Source organism: Parasteatoda tepidariorum, chromosome 3, assembly GCF_043381705.1.
Source record: "Parasteatoda tepidariorum isolate YZ-2023 chromosome 3, CAS_Ptep_4.0, whole genome shotgun sequence".
Taxonomy (NCBI): Eukaryota; Metazoa; Arthropoda; class Arachnida; order Araneae; family Theridiidae; genus Parasteatoda; species Parasteatoda tepidariorum.
In genome coordinates this window covers 99,573,623-99,593,168 of record NC_092206.1, presented here as the reverse complement: position 1 = coordinate 99,593,168, position 19,546 = coordinate 99,573,623, and the positions used below count along the sequence as shown (strand labels likewise).

Genomic DNA, 19,546 nt, shown 5'->3' with positions numbered 1-19,546 from the left:
CCTCTGACGAATCATTAAGAGATTATCGTAAGAGGTATAAAAACTCTGAAGTAAACAAATTCTAAGAAAGCAAAGTGGATAGATTGACTTTTTTATGCTTGTCGATTGACGAAACGCTATATTTTTTTTTATAAAGGGTTAAGATGTTTGCAGGTCTCATTTTTCGAACCCATCATATGATAATTTTTAAAAATCATAAGTTCAAAAACCATAATGTAATTTAAAAAAAAAAAGCATTTATGGCTAAGGCATACAAAACTATCACTTTAGGTTTCGTATTAATACATTTAAACAACACAGTATTTATGAAAATTTTATACAAAAGCAACCTTATAATGTTAAACATCTGTTTGAATAATGGAATCACAATCTCTTCAGGTTTCTGCATAGTATCATGGCACAAGTTGAATGTTTTCATAATTGTTAAATTCTGAAACAAATAATCAATTCAGTCATTTTTGAAATAAATGTCATTTAAAGCTTTAATAAAATATTCAGAAATAATTTTAAATTACCTCAAGTAAGTAAAAAGAACCAGTGAAATTAGTACCACTTGCAGATGTTAAACCTTTCAACTGATCAATGAATAAATTAAATAGAGCCTGTAAATACATACAAATCAGAATGTGAAAAAAAGAACTATTAAAATGCAACATGAAAAACAAATATTTTCTAAAAAATTATGAATTACATAAAAGGAGATATTTTTACAGTTAAAACTAACTCAATTAGTTTTCTGAAGTACCACGTAACATTTATTATTCAGGTGTTTGCATATGAGTAAATACTTTCAAAATAATTAAAGTTTTTTAGTTATTTTAATACAGTTTTAGTAAAATATATTTTAATTTTCTGCTTTTAGTTATAACAACCATAAATTCTTTTTAAGTTTAATTTGAAAACTACTATTGCTATTGTTTAAAAAAGTCAGAAATCATCAACAAAAGTTAGATAATTAAATGTCCTTTAAAATTATTAAAAAAAAATAGATACAGAATAAAGTCAAAATAATTTATACTTCAAGAATTTTTGGGTCACTATAAGGATTGACTGGAGCAAATATACGGAAAATATCTGCAATACAAAGAGCAGCGCCACGTCTGATGTCTTTACTGCGGTGGTCTAAGAAAAAGTCAGATGCCAGATGAAATGCCAAAGGTTGGTATTTTGAATTATCATCCTCTTGACTAATTGTTTGAAGCACCTTAACACACACCTAAAACAAAAGAAGAAATGAAATAAATACAAAAGCAAATATATATAAATAAGAAACAGTATTCTAATAGTCCAGTTCATATGACACATTCTATAACCTTTTCTGATTCACAGCCAAACTATATTATTTAATCTTTTTAATATTACTTATTGTTCACAACTGGTAATAAATACAAGAAAAAAATGCAATACACGCTCTGCATGACACTGGAAAAATAAATAAAATTAAAAACATCCAATACAATTGTTATTATAATTTTTTTTAAGAAGTTGTCAATTTTTTAGATATGAATAGTTTAAACAAATAAAACTTTATTTAGTGCAAGAAAGTTGAAATTTTTTCACATTTATTTATTTTTTAAAGATATTATTTTTAAATTTATTATGTATAAAACCAAAATAAATAAAATAATTTTCATTTGATTTAAATGAAGATATTCTAAGTTTCCTAAAAAATGTAAAATTATATCTAAATTACAATCATTAGGTACTATTATCTTTCATTTCTTTAATGTTAACTGTTTTAGAATAGAATTAATTAAAAAAAAAATTCTTTTAAATTTTTCTTATTTAGTTAATTTTTTGAATAGAGAAGTATTTTTTTTTTAATGATTTTTGATATTAACTTTGTTTTCAATATCTGGCACAATGAAACACATTTTCCTTTTTTTAAACAATAAAATTTAACAAAATAGCAGTATAATTAAGAATAACTTTTTACTCCAATTTTGTTACAACATGCTACATAATTTAAAATTTTATTTTCTAAAATACCTCATACTTAAAATGCTTATTATTTTTTTTATATTGTTCTGTTCAGAATATTAAAAAAAGTTTCATCAAATTAAATTTTAAATCATTATTTATCTATAGTCAAATATATAAAGGATGGAGTGATTTTATCAGCTTTTAAACATTTAATATTCAGGAAATTAAATCCAGATTAATAATCCACCCAAATAAATGTACATTATATTAGAAATATGCAAGCTGTTAAATGGAAAAAAATTAATTTAACAACATAAATTAAAATCATTGGAATTAATTTTATGTACTTAAACATAATACATATTTAAACTTAAATTATAAAACAGACATTCATCATATTTATTTTGTAAAACAATTTTAATGATATTACTTTCAGGCGCCGATACAGTTCATCAGTTGATATATCTTCTGTCAATTCCTTCACTCCTGGAGGGTACACCAATTTTTTCTCTTTTTGTTGTGCCATTGATTATATTAAAAAAAAAAAAAAAAAATCTATACCTGAAAATAATAAACATGTTTATTAGCAAGGAAAGCTACCCATTTCAGTCGGTTTAACTAGAATTACAGATATCAAATTTTATTGTTATTTTTCATCTGACATATTTTTATAATTAAACATAGCTAGATAATAAACTTAAAATTTATTAATGACAAAATTTATTCATAAACAATAAGGTGTATTAAAAAATATAAAAAAAACAATATGTGCAATCTCATCTTTTTTGTTTTGGAAGGGGCTTACTTTTATAATACTGTAGTGTTGCTACAACTCACTACAATAACAGATGTTTTCAGTTTCTTTGAGGAAATATTTTGAGATATTTTCAATGGCAGGGCGAGTTACAAAGAAACATGGAGAAAATAAATATAACAGGAAACAATAAGCAAAACATGTAAAGCACAGGTATGATCTGTTTCTCTGTCTTACTAGTACAGTGACAGCTCAGAATCCCCATGTAGAGGTGGTACAATTTTAAGTAATGTAGAAGCCATTGTGATAGAGGTATTCCCCAAACAGTCATGATCTGTCATCTCAGGTAATATTTATAATTTAAGTTGCCAATATAGGATTATCAAAATTTATTATGTTGAATCCATATTTCAACTGATTTTAGTAGAAAAATATGGAAAAAGAAAATAACCGAGAAATATTAGGTACAGCATACCAACAAACCAGTTCTCATCTAAATAAATGATTTTAAAACAAATAGCATTAAACATTACTGTAACTTTGAAAATTCAGCTTTCATTTGAAATCGACATGAACAAGAAATTACAATCATAAAATATTAAATTTTACAGTTTGTATTTGGTAGATTTTATATAATTACTAATATTCAAAAAAATTCTGAGATTAATTTTTTGTGAACATAAATTTTTTTAATAAACTTTGGTTGCCAGAACAAGACTGCAAAAATTTGATGATATTCATCATATCAAAATTATACTATAAATTGAATTACCAATAATGAAAAGACAATTAAATTTTTTAAAGATATAAAAAGGGAGAAATAACCAAGTTATCAGGGATGTGATTGACAAAAACACAAAAAAGAGGAAGTTTATAACTGTAGCATTAAACGCGCAAAAGAAAAAATGATATGAATTCAATAGCCAATATGATAATGATTACATTATTATCTATTCAAATAAATATAAATAAATGGTAATTATGTTCTTAAATAAAATCTTGATTAAAATAATTTTTTTTTAATAATTTAGATAACTTTGAGTAATTATGCATAAGCAGGATTTTATGTATCACATCATTTTAAAAAACATTTCTTTAATGGTCAAAGGACCTTTATGGACTTTCTCATCAGTTCTTTGTTTTTTCGATGGTCTTTTATTAACATGACTGATCTGTAGACTGCGTTTTGCAGACTTTTGATCATCAGTGTTGATAGGACAAGAAAGTTCATTTCTCACACAATTTTTAGAGGCCTTAGATTAAGAATCGCGATGTTGGATTTCAAAATCGCGTGAATAAGAATCGCGATGCTTGATTTTAAAATCGCGTGAAAAAGAATCGCGATGCCGGATTTTAAAATCGCGTGAATAAGGCGATATCGGATTTTAAAATCGCGATGTTGGATTTTCAGATTGCGTGAATAAGAATCGCGACGTTCGATTTTAAAATAGGGTAGATAAGAATCGCGATGTAGGATTTTAAGAGTGCGTGAATAAGAATCGCAATGTTCGATTTTAAAATAGGGTGAATAAGAATTGCGATGTTGGATTTTAAAATCGCTTGAATAAGAATCGCGATGTTGGATTTTAAAATCGCGTGAATAAGAACCACAATGTTTGATTTTAAAATCGCGTGAATAAGAATTGCGATGTTCAATTTAAAAATAGCGTGAATAAGAATCACGATATTGAATTTTAAAATCACGTGAATAAGAATCTCGATATTGGATTTTAAAAGCACGAAAATACAAATTGCGGTATTGAATTTTTAAATCGCGTAAATAATAATCACGATGCATAATTTTCAGAGTCCGTGAATACTTATTGCAACGAGTAATGCTTAAACCGCATATAAATACGAAAATCGATGTTTGATATTACAACCGCGTGATAACGAATCGCAATATTGAAATTTAAAAATATATATGAATACGAATCGCGACATTGGATTTTAAACTAGCGGGAATATGAATCGCGATATTGGGTTTTTAAATTGCGTGAATGGGAATTGCGAGTAATGATTTTTAAATTGTGTAAAAATGAATCTCATTAAGTAACTTTTAAATCAGTTAAATACGAAAATTGATGGTTTACATAAAAATCATCTAAATAAGAATCACAATTTTAGCAGATTCTGGCCCAGTTCCTAATATTTAAAATTCAATAAATCAGCCAATCAAAAGAAATCAAATATCAGCGACCGAAACGAAACTGCTTAGGACTTTTTTTCTTTTTTCCAATCTATAGCCGTTGCCTTGACAACCGCGTACATGCCGAAATTCTACCCATTTTCTTCTGAAGATCATTTTCTCAGGAAGCTACTGCAGGGGGGGAGGGAGTTCGTCGCAAGTCCGACAATATCGTTCGTTCGACTCCCCAAAAGTTTTTGGAACATGGTCGGAAATTTTAAAAAGTCTTTCATCCCTGAAAAGATAAGAGAGTAGTGGAGTAGGAGACGGCATTGTTTTACCAAGGTCAACCACTTTTACCCCAGCCAGCAGATTGACATGTGAAGAAAGGTTTATTGGGGGCTTCAATACTTTCGCTCCGAGGAAGAAAAAAATTTTCAACAAAATATAATTTACTGCATAAAAATTTTTTCCACGCGGAAATTTATGAAAAAAGAGCGGAAGACATGGAAAAATCTGAAAAAAGCGGAAATCAGCGGATCCGTGGAAGAATCACATCCCTGAAGTTATGTCATACATACTAACTGATTCCTCATTCAAGTGGTTGAATAAAAATAAAATGGTGGCATACTAAGAAATGTTTGAATTTGTGTCAGCCCAAGTAACTAGTTTGTATACATATATAATGTTTTTATTAAAAAAAATCATTCTACTGGCATGAGATCGAAAAAAGAGAAGAAAATTGTGAGAAATTAAAAGAACATGTATGAAAAACAGTTAAAAATGACAATTTTATTTACAGTATTAGTTAAAATTAATATGCAAGCTATTTTAACTTTCAACAAGAGAATTAATAAATCCCTACCATATCAACCATCTTAGAAAGTCAGCATCAAAAAATTTTTTTTAAAAAATAAGATTATACTATTAAACAAAAGTAAAATTATTGATATAAATATGAAAGCCTTAAACAGGAAAATGGTGTATAATACAGAAGTTAAGAAAAAAGGTGTACTTTTTTTATTCCAATGCAAAGATATCGCTACACATAAATTCAACTGTTTTTTATTTTAGAGGTGACAGTTATTTTACCAAGAGATGACAGTTTTTGTTAAAATTAAAAAAATAAATATCTATAAATGAATTTACTTATGCAAGGGAAATGAAAAAATACCACCAAAATCTATTAGTGAATGGTCTTTAATCAAACGTTTAAAAAGACAAAATGTGACCTTAATATTTATAAATCCATCCATTTTAAGTTTTGATTAGTTCATAAAAGGAGGGGAATCCTGAATTTGTGAAAACATCTCACGCCTCTGAACTCATATCAGTGATAGTTTACTTCATTGATACAATTATAACAGTAACTACGCTTACTTTTTTAAAACTTTACTATTCAATAATTTTTTTTTTAAAATTCTTTGATTTTTAACTTGGTTTGCTATTTTGAAAACCTGATGGTTGGAGTAAAAGTCAAGTAAAAAAAAAAAAACTTTTTTCCATCTGTCAATAATTTACTAAAATTTTTTTCAAACTTTATTTTATTTAATAAATAAATAAGTGCAGATATGCTTGATTCATAATAGCTGGGATGAGATTTTACTAATTTTTTTCCCTAAAGTAGAAATAACATTCTAACTTGGAAGGCAAAATTTTATTGCACTTTCATCCCAGTGAAAGAAGTTATTTCCACTATGTAATTAAACATTAACATGCATGAATGTTACCACACAATTTTATTTCACAGAAAAATAACTTACTAAAGTTTTCCAAGATGAAGGTTGGCTAAAAAACCATAAATACAACATTATAGATCTTACAGTGTTTATCTATCATATAGAAATCGATGACTTACAATCATGTGTATGCATAAGATAAGATGACTAATGTTCATTCAATTATTAATATAATATTAATAGTATAAGATTGCCACTTCATAAGTTTTTACACGATCTTAACATATAACCTAAGAATAAAATTTTTATTTTAAAGGTTAACTTGAAATAAACCAATTTAAAATTACACAATACGTTAACATATTAGATTTCATTTCACTAAAATTAAACCAATATGTTGTGATGGGTGATTCCTTACTTAATCGCTGAAGAAATCTGTATTACTTTAAATTTTCAGAGACAAAACAGTCGAGAATTACTTTTATAATTGCAATAGATTTTATTATGAGGTATAAAAAACATTTTTTCAAAACAACTACGGAAGAAAGTATTTTATTGTCCATCTGTTGCTGAGTTAATTTTATTATTTTCAGAACAACTTATGTGCCTCAATCTTGCTTACCAGTGTATAAAAAGTTTAGCGATGATACACGAAATACGTTATAAACTGGTTAAATCAACAAGATAAAGGAAAATTTTGTAAATTTTTCATTTTATAAAGCATTTTAACAGTATTTTCAAAACTGTAAACATTTCGATTTCATACGCCAAGTATAGAAAGTGATGCCACTAAAAAAATAACGGCTTCAATTCTTGTTTTAAATTATACCGGCTCTTTACTTTTCGTAGGATTAACTATTTACATTTATTTGGCAATAAATACTTATATTTCAAGCATCTGAGGGTGTTTGGTTTCATTTTGTTCTCAGTTTTAGTACGATAACTAAAAATTGTTTTTTAATTGAACGGCAACGAAAAGCTATAAACCGTTACCATGGTGATGATAACAATAAAGGCATGTTTCGCATTCAGTTTTATTAAACACTCAAATTAATAGCAAGAAATGCTCCCAAATTTGCCACCGAATCCCTATAGTCTAGTTTCGTCAAAAATGCTCTTTACAAAATATCATAGTTCTTCTTTTGGAATATTATAACAGCTTCATTCTCAGTTTAAAATCATTATGCAGTCTAATGATAGCAGGAAAATTTTTATTTTGACAAATCTAAGAGATTTTTTTGCTAGAGATGTATCCGAGGAAAATATTTCTCGTTTACTTCAATCAGAAGCATTAGATACTTTTCTCGATAATAGAAATTGTTCAATTCTGTGTGCATATGTAGATGGATTTGGAGAGAAGCAGGAAATTATTTTGTGTAATAAGGTAATAATCATTTCTCTGCATTTATTTTGTGTTTTATCCCAATAAATTTAATTCTTCTTTTTTTCTTTACTATTTTTGCTTGTCTAGTTTTTCGGTGAACTGAAAAATAAAGCTTATTTCAGTAAATAAGAAAGACAACAATAATTCTAAGATAACAAATAAGTCCATATAATATGTGATTAGGAAAAAATTAAAGCAAAGAAAAGGACATCCTCTGGTGATTGAGTTAAACCCAAGTGTTCCTTTTTGGAAGCAATGTCAGTCTCAGAAAAAAAAAAACACATTTCTAGAATGATTTAAAACCACATTTTCAAAATTATTTTAGAAAACAAATCAGAAATATTTTAAAACACATCTCCAAAAATAATCTTTTTGAAATTACGTATTCTAAACTGTTTTAATTATAAAGTTTCCTCGATAAGAATTTTGTTTTTTTAGATATAATTTTCAATTTAAATGTCCCACACTGTCCAACCTCTATCCTCATTGAAAGTCAGGGGTGTAGTGGGGCTGGAATATACTGGTATTACGTTTGGGGACTTTAAATTCAGTATATATAGATTTTTTAAAATATTTGTCGAAAATGAAGTAAAACCAGTATACTCATTAGTTATCATAAATGAATATTTAAGCAAGGAAAAGCAAAAAAGCCTTATCAAAGTCTAACAAATCATTACTGGGGATGAGAGTATGGAAAACAAAAACTATTCTGCATCATTATGAGTCTTGAATGAGTTTTCCCACAGTTGAACTTCTTTAATAAAAGTTTTTAGTACTACATTACTGCTGAGAGCTCATTTTATAGTTTAATACAGTAATAGTGCTCTACATTTGACAATTTATAAATGTTAATTAGTCAAATGCGTTATAGATAAAAACTGCAATTGAGTTTTTACCTCAGACAAATATTTTTTAAAAAGGTGCTGGTCACAATAACCATACTATAGGGTGTAGTAACAGAAAACCTAGACAAACAATTTTTATGACAACTTCATTAAAAATAAATTAACAAAATATAACAATAAATAATAAGAATCAATTCTTACTAATAAAAAAATCTTTTTTGTTTAAAAGTCACTGCTTTTTGCAACTATGCACAGATGCAAATGCTTAAATTTTCTGCAAGTCAGCACTGGGAGTCATTCCTTTTTGCTGATGAGAAGTTCTTTGCCATCCAACAAACTCACAACTTCCAGAATGATAGGATTAGCAGTTTGCAGGCTCTCCTAGTGCCTTGGATGTTGTTGAATATCGCCGAAAACCAATGGTCATGATCTGGGGCTGAAATCCAGGGCTGATTGTGCTCCGGAAATAATCCGGATTTCTGGAATTTTAGCTAACAGTGATCCGGAAGTTTCCGGAAATCGAAGGTCCAGACGTTTCAAAAAATCATTGATCACAGAAGTTTCCGGAAATCAAATTTTCAAAGGTGGAACTTAACACAGTTTATTTTATATGTTTGTAAGGAAAAGCCAGAGAGATACTTTATAAGCTTATATTCATGATTAATATTCATCTTTTATCAGTAAATAGTTGTTATAATCATAAACTCAAGAAAGAAAGACTTATTAGTAAATTTTAATTACTTTTATAGGTCATCATAGGTATGTGTAAAATTTTAAATATATTTTAAGTAAACTAAGAAAATTAAGAAAAAGGAAGAAAAAAACCTTGTTTAAATTTTTTTCTAATTTTTCAATTTAAAGTGTTTTTTTTTTAACTCAAGAAATTTTCTGGAATTTTGACTTGAGCTCACAACCACCCCTGGAAATCTATGCAGAGCAGCAAATCATCTTTGGTTGTGGTTGGGGGTATTGAAATAAATCAAGAGGTGTATCAGCTAGTTATTCCAAAAGATGTTCTACTTCTATGGGCCAAAAAGCACTTCAATATAAACTGAACATTTCAACAAGACTCTGCATCAGCTCACAAAGCCAAAAAAGGCACAAGGGTGGTATTACGCGCATGATATCATCTGATGAATGGCCATCCCACTCACTAGATCTCAATTCCATGGATTACAGTGTAGTTTGAACTCTTTAAAGCAATCGCTTCAGGGAGAATGGAATAGATTAAAGCTAGGAGACTTGTGGTCCATTGCTGAAAATTTTAACAAGCGTTTGCATCTCTGCATTACTGTAAAAGATGGCAACTTTGACTCCACTTATTTTTATTTATCAATAAAAATCTGACTTTTATTGTTATTTGTGATATTTTGCTAATTTATTTATTTTTAATAAAGTTACAGTAAAAGTAGTTTTGTTTTTTTGCTGCAATAGAAATTAATGAATTTATTAATCAGAATATAGTTACAATTATTGTATTATTTAGGAATTTAAAATGTTATTGCATTTTAGGTTGAACCAAAGGGATCTTCTGATAGAGTGTTTATCTTTTTCAAAAAAGTACCCGATTCTGTTACTCCAGATAACATACTCTCAAATATATGCATAGCATCCATGGTTGATTCTCCCATTAGTTCTCTCTACCATGCTGTAAAAAAAGTTTTTGCACCTGTATTGTTGAAAGATGAGAAGTGGAGTAGACAGGTTGATCCAAAATTACAAAATCTATTAGGGCATTTAGAAGATGGATTGGCCGCGTCTCTCCGACTCAACGAGGATGAAGATGTCTCAAATAAGAGGGATGCTTTATCAAGTAAAACATTTTTGATTATCATGACAACCACCATATATTTATAAATTATTTTGCTCCATATAATTATTTTTGATGTGTTTCTAATGATTTCGCTACTAATATCAAAGATATATTTGACATGTGTCACAGTTAGAATCTAGCAGTATATCAGAGTTCTCCCTAGGAATAAAAAAGGGCAGGGTGCACTGAAATGGGCACTTTGAGTTTTGAAAGGGCACTCACTTAACACCCTAAAAATTTATCATAATGTGTAATATCATGTAATAACTGAATTTGATCCTCAACAATTTTTAAGTTACTATCTTATACTATTTTATGTGCATATTTCGAAAAGTAATTTTCACTCATTATCTAAATGAGAGAAAAATTTGTAGTTTATAAATAATAATTAAAGGCATGGTAAGAGACAATCTCTCTGCATAAATTTTTTTATCAAAAGAAAGTAAACTAAAAAAATTTATCTTTTGATAACCAGCTTAAAAGATTTTTCTATGATTTAGACAGAAAATTATGAAAAAATAAACACTTAAAGGGGCTTTTTTAAAAAAAAAAAAATGAAGGAAGAAAAAAAAGTGGTATTTATTTAAAAAAATATTTTTAAAATTTAAAATCAATTGAGAAATTTATTAATATGCCCCCTTAAAAAAAGAAATAACTTATGAAAATTTAAAAAGTTGAGAATAATCCTAACAAAGTAAATATTTGTTATAGTCATCAGAATTAAACATGTAAACACGGATAATTTTTGTGTGTAATTATTATTTGAACAGTTAATAAATTTTTTTTTAAAAATGAAAACTGAATAAAAAGTCAATATTTTTTTAAGGGATGGCAACTTATTTTTACAAAAAAGAGCAAAGGGTATCTATAGGGATCAAAGGGCAGGCTTCCCTCCTAAAAACACTTAGGGAGAACACTGAGTATTTGTCTCTATATCTGGTCAATATCTGATCACACAAATCAGTAATTCGATGTGTGCCACATTTAGAATCTAACAGCAGGTCTAAAAATTAACAATGGTCCAGGACTACTAAAATTTGACTTGGACCACCATAAAATAATTTCCAGTGTTGCCTTAGACCAGCAATCGAAGTGAAGGGATAGTATGTTGTTTTAGTTTTTGATTTTCAGTTTCGTGTTTTGGTCTATGTTATTGTTTTAAAATAGCATATTTCATTAAAAATTTAAAATGTTACACATTTTTTATTTTACAATTTCTTTTTTAATTTGAGTTCACCTTATTAACTTTTTTTTTAATAAAAAGTTTAATAGAGACGCGTAAATGGACCAGTGAAAATGTGTATGAGCTCATTTGTATGAGTATCTCATTTGCATGTTGCATGTAACATCTTTTAATCACTGGTCCACGGAAAAGTTTCGAAATTTTCTTAATTTCTACCCATGAGCAGTATAGGCTACTATAAGAATCAAGCGGAATGTGCCATATTAAGAATTTTGCAGTTATTAATTTTTCATAATGCATCCAAGCTCTTAGGCAGAAAGTTTTCAAAATTATGATGTATGCTGCAGAACAGTCAAGAGCCTGCAGAACAATTTATATTTAAAACCGAACTGTTTATATAAATTTCCCCACAGATCAGTTTATGTCTAAGTTCCTTTATATATTCCATAATATTTCAAATTTAATAGAAAATACTAAATAAATTGTGTTTAATTTGTAATAAAATATTTTAAGGCATTTTTTTAATTAATTATTTTTGTAAGTTGATGATATACATATTTAAAAATAATAATTTTTGAGCAAAAAAAAAGACTTCTATTTTTGGAAAATATTTTTTTTATGAGAAATGAAATATTTTGGATTATTTAAAATATTATTTTATATCATACAATTTTATACTCTTGCAGTTATATTCACTCCAAAAGATGAATATAATTATTGGAAAGATATGGTTGATGACTTGCCTACCCAAAAGCAAAAAGAAAGAGCTATTTTTTTCTCTAAGCTCCTGGAACCATTTGAATCTGCCTTTACCAATTTAGAAAAACTGACTTATGGGGAATTGAAAGACTCATTGGAATCTGCATTTAATATTTTAGACGATGTTTGGAAGCAAGACGATCATTCTCCGGGATTTCCTACAGACCGCATGGAAAACCTTATGGAAATAATTGGTAATGAGAGTAAAAAGGATTTTGTTTTAAACAATATCTTAATATTTAACTTTGATTGTCTTTTAAACTTAGTATTCAAGTAATTTATTTTATTTTACAAAATTTGCTACTTAATTAATTTTAGTAACACAGTAAAACCTGTGTAAGTTGATCCCTTGCTGTGCATTGCTTTTGTGGTCGAAACAGGAGGTCATTTAATAAAAGAAGCTATGTCATTTTTTTTATTATCCTTTCTTATATCATGTTATTTTACTATCTATACAATGCTATTTAGGTTGTTCATGTTTTTCACATATTTCTTACATATTCTAAATGTAATTAAGTTTCTTTTAAGATGAATTTAAAATTTTATTTAGCAAAAACCCCATATATCTTAAAGAGTAAAATTATTAACAAAATGAATTAGTAATATTAATAGATTTAATATTAATATAATTAATTTAAAATTAGATAAGCCTATTTTGTCAATTATGCATGTCAGTAATTTATCATAAATAATTTTTCAAATATCAATACATCAGAAATCAGTCACGATTAGAAAACTAAACAGTATTTTTATTTAACAATTTAAAATTTATTTTGTTTTACTTACAAACCTATTTATTTCATAAGCTCTCATAAGTTTCTTTTATGGTCAACTCAGTCAACTCATGAGGAGGTCTTGGTTTAGCTACTAATTTAGTAAAATTTGCATGCCTAGCATACTAATTAATAAATTTCTCTGAAAGAGCCACCCCTCATTATCACCCTTAGAAAAATTATATTTACCTATTTCAGCGGTCATTATACAAAATAGACAGGTAGTCAAGTTTAAAGGGTGGGCAACTACACACATTACGCTATATTTGTGATTCCTTTTGTATGGGGAATTTGTTTTCAAGTCAAATATGAAAAATATCATTTATAAACTTGAAGTTATTTTACTATTCAAAAAGTTCTTTTAATGTTCATTCTAGGCAATAGTACAGTTAATTTCATTCAAATTAAGCTTCAAGAGGTGTCTTTATGGACAGAAAAGTTTTCATACATAGAAGATCAACTTCTGCAAGGGATTGACCTCTGTGATACTTGGATCGATTCTTGCCAGAAGCTTACGGCACTTTTCTGGCTAAACTATGCACCACACCCATGGAGAAGAAATGTTTTCATTCCTGCATATCTACAAAACTTTAGCAAAAGATTGAATGAAGTAACTCAATTTTCATATATTCTATTTCACATAGTATTGCATTAAAAATGTGTTGTTCTTTATGTTTAATGTTTAATAAATATAGGATGACTCTTAAAATTATCTTTCCAACTTTTATGTGTAGTATCATATGAAATAAATAAGATAGTTCAGTTTATAAAAAGTCAATGTGAAAAAAATGAACATAAATGAAATGTTCAAGTCTTTTTATTTACTTTTATTTTAGAATTATTTTTGTTGTTGTTATTATTAAAAGTATTCTGTGTTTTGGTAGTGATGATGATTTTTGCTTTAAATCAAAAAGATTTTTTGTGTTTCAAACTTGTTTGTGCTAATTATATACCTACTTATTACTCGACTCTTTAACCAATGAATGATTTTGGGCTCCTTTACTACTCACCTCCAAATTTCATGTTTGTAGGTTTTTTTAAAATAATTTATGAGTTTCATAGGTTTAAGATCCTCTTCAACGTCATCTAGCCATTATTTTTTTTTCCTTACTGCTATTTCCCCCCAAAAGACCTTTTTCTACCTCTGTCTAATATTTCAACTCATTTATTCATTTGGAACACAAATTGATAAAAGAGAAAAAAGATATTGCAATGCATATTCTTCAAGAGCATTTTACGAAGGTTAAGTGGAATTAGCTTATTTAACCAACAAGTCGAGGGAAAATTTTAGAGTTGAAGAAGAAAGCAAAATAAATGAATGTAAGGGGTTAAACAAAAGTATTCTTGTTTTTTTTTTTTAAGAGTTGTCTTGAAGAAAAAAAGATTAGGTTGGGGTTTTGCGTTATTAAACTTGCATGTGTTCATGGTAATACATAAATCAGTCGATCTATCTCAGTATTTTGTATTCATTAATCTTTATAAAAAGATTTTTTATTGTATTTTGATCAAACATGATAATTAAAAAAACAATCCTGATTGAATTTGTGTTATTCAAACTACTATTCATTTATTTAAATAAATTATTATTACTTCATTTTTTTTCTTCATATTTATAATTACTTAAATAAATCAAGTAACACCTACACCTTATCAAGTATGGTCGATTTTCTTTAAACTGTAGTTACCAGTTCTTTCCTTGCTACTGTTTATCCCCTATCCCAATGTTGCAGCAATTTATGCCCAAATTTGGAATGGTGCTTTTTGTTATAATGTTTAACTCATTCTTTATACTAAGAAGTCTTGACTAATTTCTGTGAAATTTATATTTAGGTTCTGAATTTAAGAAGTGTTCATAGCCAAGTAAATAGTTTGCTGAATACAGAAGAAAAAGCTTTGCTAGAAATCGATAAGGCTTTAAAACCATTGTCTGTGCTCAATCCTTTGAATTATAATCCATACACAGAAGCTTTGTGGGAGGCATCTGTTGCTCAGTATGAACAGAATATGTCAACTGCTCGAAAAAGAGTTGCATCAAAACTTCGAGAGCAACTGCGCTCATCAAGGGCAAATCCTCTTCAGGTTCTTCTTTTCATCATCTTATAAATATTGGTCTTAAACAGCTATTATTCTCAGTCAATATTTTATATTCTTTAAGAAAAGAACCCGGTGCCTCAAAAAATTTTTGAAGCACCGAGTTCTTTCTTTTCTTGCCTCAAAAAATTTTTGAAGCTCCAGCTCCGCTCCAGATAAAAAAACTAGCTCTCTGGCACCTGCAATTTTACCATATATTTCTGTACGTTTCTGAGTTACAGATTTTTATTTGAAATTTTTTTTATAAATAAGAACATTAAGAAACTATAACATAATCACCAGCGCACTTGAAATATACAAATTTAATTCATTGTTGTGTTATTTAGATCTTCTAGAACGGCCGAGGAAACACTGTTTATTAATTGGTGACCAGTGCACGTTAAATCTGTCGGGGTCACAAAGTCCTCCACGCTCCCATAACAAAGCAATACCTATGTTGGTACTGAATTGGAGATTAATCCTTCTCTAGTTAAGGTTAAAATCATGATCTGTGGTTGAATAAATGGATGTATCAATGGGTTCACTCTGTAAAACGGGTGTGATGTATGGGTGTGGCAGAAGATGAATTCTTGGCTGATGGGGCCACTGGAAGACAAGAACAAATGCACCCCTTGCTTCCATGGTCTATTACAACAATGCCAAGAATAGTTTTTCTACATCAGGTTGGTTTTGGGGCAATGCTGTTACAATGCTTCAGGCCTCCTCTATATCTATAGCGCAGTTGTTAACAGTTATTAATGACTGTTAGACAAAGTTTTGATCATGTTTAACCATGATCCTCTATCATATTTATGAAAATATAAAAAACATCAATGTTATAAAAAACAACTGTTTGGTTATGCATATTGTTGAGGCTGTTCTTTAAGGGATTTGTAATGACATGAAATAACCCTTTTTAGTGAATTATAGGCTATACTTATAACTATTATACATTAAAAACATTTATCAGTGACTGTTATTTTAAATTTTTTCCATCTTTAGCTATAATGAAAAAACTAAGTATCAATGCTAAAAGAAGCCACAATTTGAAGAAATGAAAAGTGTTCAAATCTTCAATCTTTTAAAAATTATTCCAATGCAGCATTGTTAGATGAAAAATAAAACTAGATAAAAGTTGGAAAATTATTTATTGATTTTCATCTAGGTGTTGGGGAATCTCACCCTATTGGCAATTTTTAAAAATTACAGTAGTTTTTTAAAATATTTAATCTATATATACTTTTAAATAAGTCCAGGCAATTCTTTTTTGCTGTATGTAATGTTTAAAATCAAAGCTTTTTCAATTTTAAATTAGTTCGACTGTGGATTTGTTATTTTTTCTTGGCAAAAGAGCTAATATGTAGGGAATTTTTCATTTTATTTTTAAAACACATTAAGATGATTATGCATCTAACAGACAACGATTATTTATAAATTGTATCAACTTTGAAAGATAATGTAATCTTTCAACACGCAATCTAAATTGAGAGTTTATACTTAAAAAATGAGATTAAAAGTGTTTTCAATAATTTTAGTATTATTATTAAATTTGAAAGTGTTTCCAAACCCTAGACAACAGTTACAAAAATTTTTTTTAAACTTTATTTCCTTAGAGTACTGCCTCATATATTTTAAAAGAGAATTTTTTTTTCTGTTGAAAAATATAAATATGAAAAATAAAAAAAAAACATTTGTTTATCAATTGATATTTTTTGTTGTATTTTTAGCTAATGCAGGAATTTAAAAGGTATGAGCCACTTATAAAGTTGCCTGGAGTTCGAGAAGAACTTACTGCTGAAAGGTAATGCATGTTTAGATATTTAATTAAGGTTATTAAGCTAATTTTGTGTAATACTTTTTTTTATTTTATTTTACAGAAATACTTTTATTATTTAGTATGACTAAATTAAACTAATGACTTTGCAGTTAGTTGAATTAGTTAATTTGAAATTTAAAAAATTTGTTGAAATTTAAGGATCTGATTAAAAAACGTTATAAAATTAAGGTAAATGTTAAAAAAAAAATTTTTTTAAAAATTAATTGGAACTATAACTTGTCTTTTTTGCTAACTTCTAAGTCCCGCAGTGGACTGATCGTTAAGACACGGTTCCCAGCAGATCACCGAAGTCAAGCATCACTGGCTGCGGTCAGTGTGCGGGTGGGTGACCCACTTGGATCAGTCTGCATAGGGACCGAGGGTGTGCGGTATTGGTCCTCGTTAAACTGTGCTACCGTAAAGTGCTCGACTTCGCGTGCAGGTCGTCGGGCTACCGAAGCGGGGGTGCCATCCCCTCTGCAGAGGATCAAAATTGTGATGGCATGTCTTCGGATCATCCTCAGGGATGTTTCCCAGACCGTCGCCAATAGCCCATTGTGCAGCTCTAGTGCGACGTAAATGAGCTACAACAACAGCTAACTTCTAATATAAACTAGTGAATTAGACTGATGACTTTTCTTGATTTCTTATGCTGAAATGAAAGCTACTTTAAAAGTATTCTAAATATTCCTTCTTTTAAGCAAATAGAAGTTCTAATTATTCTACTTTTCTAGTTTTTTTTAACTATGGCTTTTGCTTACCCATTTATAAAGAATTACAATAATTTATAGTTAAGAGCTAGGTACTAATATTCTATTCGATGTAATATATATCTCAGCAATGTATAAAATGTTCAGTCTATGCTTTCCAGTTTTTGGCATTCTTTATAATATTAAATTTCAACTTTTGTTGGTAACGTATGTATATTAATTGCCTCAAAATGTTAGTTGTATTAGTATGAATATTATACTTTTATGAAGAGACTGGGACATTTATCTGTCTTTTACCTAGACAACCATGTTATAGTAAGTACAATAATATCTTCTTATTTCAGAAATTTGTCTTTGCAACGAAAAAAAATCAAACATAAAGATTCGTATTCACACTATTTTAACATTATCTTAATCACACTATTCAAATAAATGAATAAAGTTTCGCATCAATATTTTTACTCCAACATTGATAACACTCTGTGGATAAATGCTTTCTATGTGTGTTTTTTTTTCTTGCTCAAATTTCAGCTAATTAAAAAAATTTTTTGCACATAAAATTTTTGGGTTTCTATTTTTAGTTTTTTTAAAAATTTTTATCAAACTTATCTCTGATATGAATCAATATAAAGTTCTATGAAAATGTAAAATTTTTAAAAGAAATCTGTGATTTTCAAACAAATTGCGCCAAAATGTGGAGATGAAAGGGTTGAAACTAGTTGCAAGAGTTAATCAGTATGTGCTTTTTTAATTGAGATTTTATGTTTTAAGTGAGTTTTTCATTTTTATCTAAGTCTGCTTATGACTGTTTATACTTATTTTTTTAAAATTTATTTATAGAGAACTCTTACTTGGTCAGCTTATGGAATATATGAAAACTGTTCAGAAAGATTTTATGAATTGTTCAGGTGGAGATAAATCTATTTTACCTGCCACACATTGCGCCCCAGAACTCATTAACAACATAACTTGGATTCGACAACTGGACAGCAAGGTTTGACTCAGTATTTATCTATTTTATTTGTGAAGTTAATTAGTAGTCATTATTTTATTTTTTGAGTTAGTTTGCTGTTTTTTCTTATTAAATCTTAAATTTAATGTTATAATCTAGGATATTTTAAATTTCTCTGTAAAATTTCAGTGTTGTCTTAAAAAAATTATCACAAGTAATGTACAGATTGATAATTTTAAGTAATGAATTTGTGAATTGTTAAGTGAATGAAGTAGTCAACTTACAAAAAGTTCAGATTAGTTACTTCTAAAGCTTTTAACCAAAATTTAAGTGGCTACCTGCAAGATAAAGAAAAAAATTATGTTGCAAGTTATGTATCAAGGATTTGGAAGTTGATAGTAATGATCAACTTAAACAGGTAACCAACTTTAAAGTTTCAGATCCAAGTATCTAGCATCAACCTATCTTCTTCAGTTGATTAAATAGCAATGCTATTCTAGATTTTCAAAAAGGAAGAGGAAAATTGTTCTTTAGACCTAAGAGAATTTTAAGTCTAAAAAATAAGGGACAAAAAAGTTTTAAAATTAAAATAGAATTTTTATCAGATCAAATCTTATTTAAACTTCATAGCAATTTTATAGCTTACTCATTGTTTTTGAATGTATTTTTTAAAAAAAATATCGGATGGTTGTCTTTAAGAGGTTTAATGGTTCAATTTTTTCTTGGCTATTGAGTGATGACAAGAAATACTGAGATT

At 28.1% G+C, this 19,546-nt stretch overlaps 2 protein-coding genes across 2 annotated transcripts in view; one reads left to right on the top strand and one right to left on the bottom strand.

Moving 5' to 3' along the window:
* LOC107454758 (sister chromatid cohesion protein PDS5 homolog A) overlaps positions 1–7,331 on the bottom strand; it is a 62,766-nt gene extending 55,435 nt beyond the window's left edge. The window contains exons 1-5 of the mRNA XM_043040559.2: positions 7,107–7,331; positions 2,354–2,484; positions 1,019–1,216; positions 516–602; positions 330–430 (exon numbers count right to left, since the gene is read on the bottom strand). Coding sequence (XP_042896493.1) covers positions 330–430; positions 516–602; positions 1,019–1,216; positions 2,354–2,449 — 482 coding nt within the window. The 5' untranslated portion in view covers positions 2,450–2,484; positions 7,107–7,331. The remainder of the gene's footprint in view (positions 1–329; positions 431–515; positions 603–1,018; positions 1,217–2,353; positions 2,485–7,106) is intronic.
* Positions 7,332–7,368: 37 nt separating this feature from the next.
* LOC107454755 (dynein cytoplasmic heavy chain beethoven) overlaps positions 7,369–19,546 on the top strand; it is a 102,828-nt gene continuing 90,650 nt past the window's right edge. The window contains exons 1-7 of the mRNA XM_043040557.2: positions 7,369–7,868; positions 10,226–10,526; positions 12,396–12,662; positions 13,619–13,851; positions 15,072–15,320; positions 17,039–17,112; positions 18,678–18,831. Coding sequence (XP_042896491.1) covers positions 7,668–7,868; positions 10,226–10,526; positions 12,396–12,662; positions 13,619–13,851; positions 15,072–15,320; positions 17,039–17,112; positions 18,678–18,831 — 1,479 coding nt within the window. The 5' untranslated portion in view covers positions 7,369–7,667. The remainder of the gene's footprint in view (positions 7,869–10,225; positions 10,527–12,395; positions 12,663–13,618; positions 13,852–15,071; positions 15,321–17,038; positions 17,113–18,677; positions 18,832–19,546) is intronic.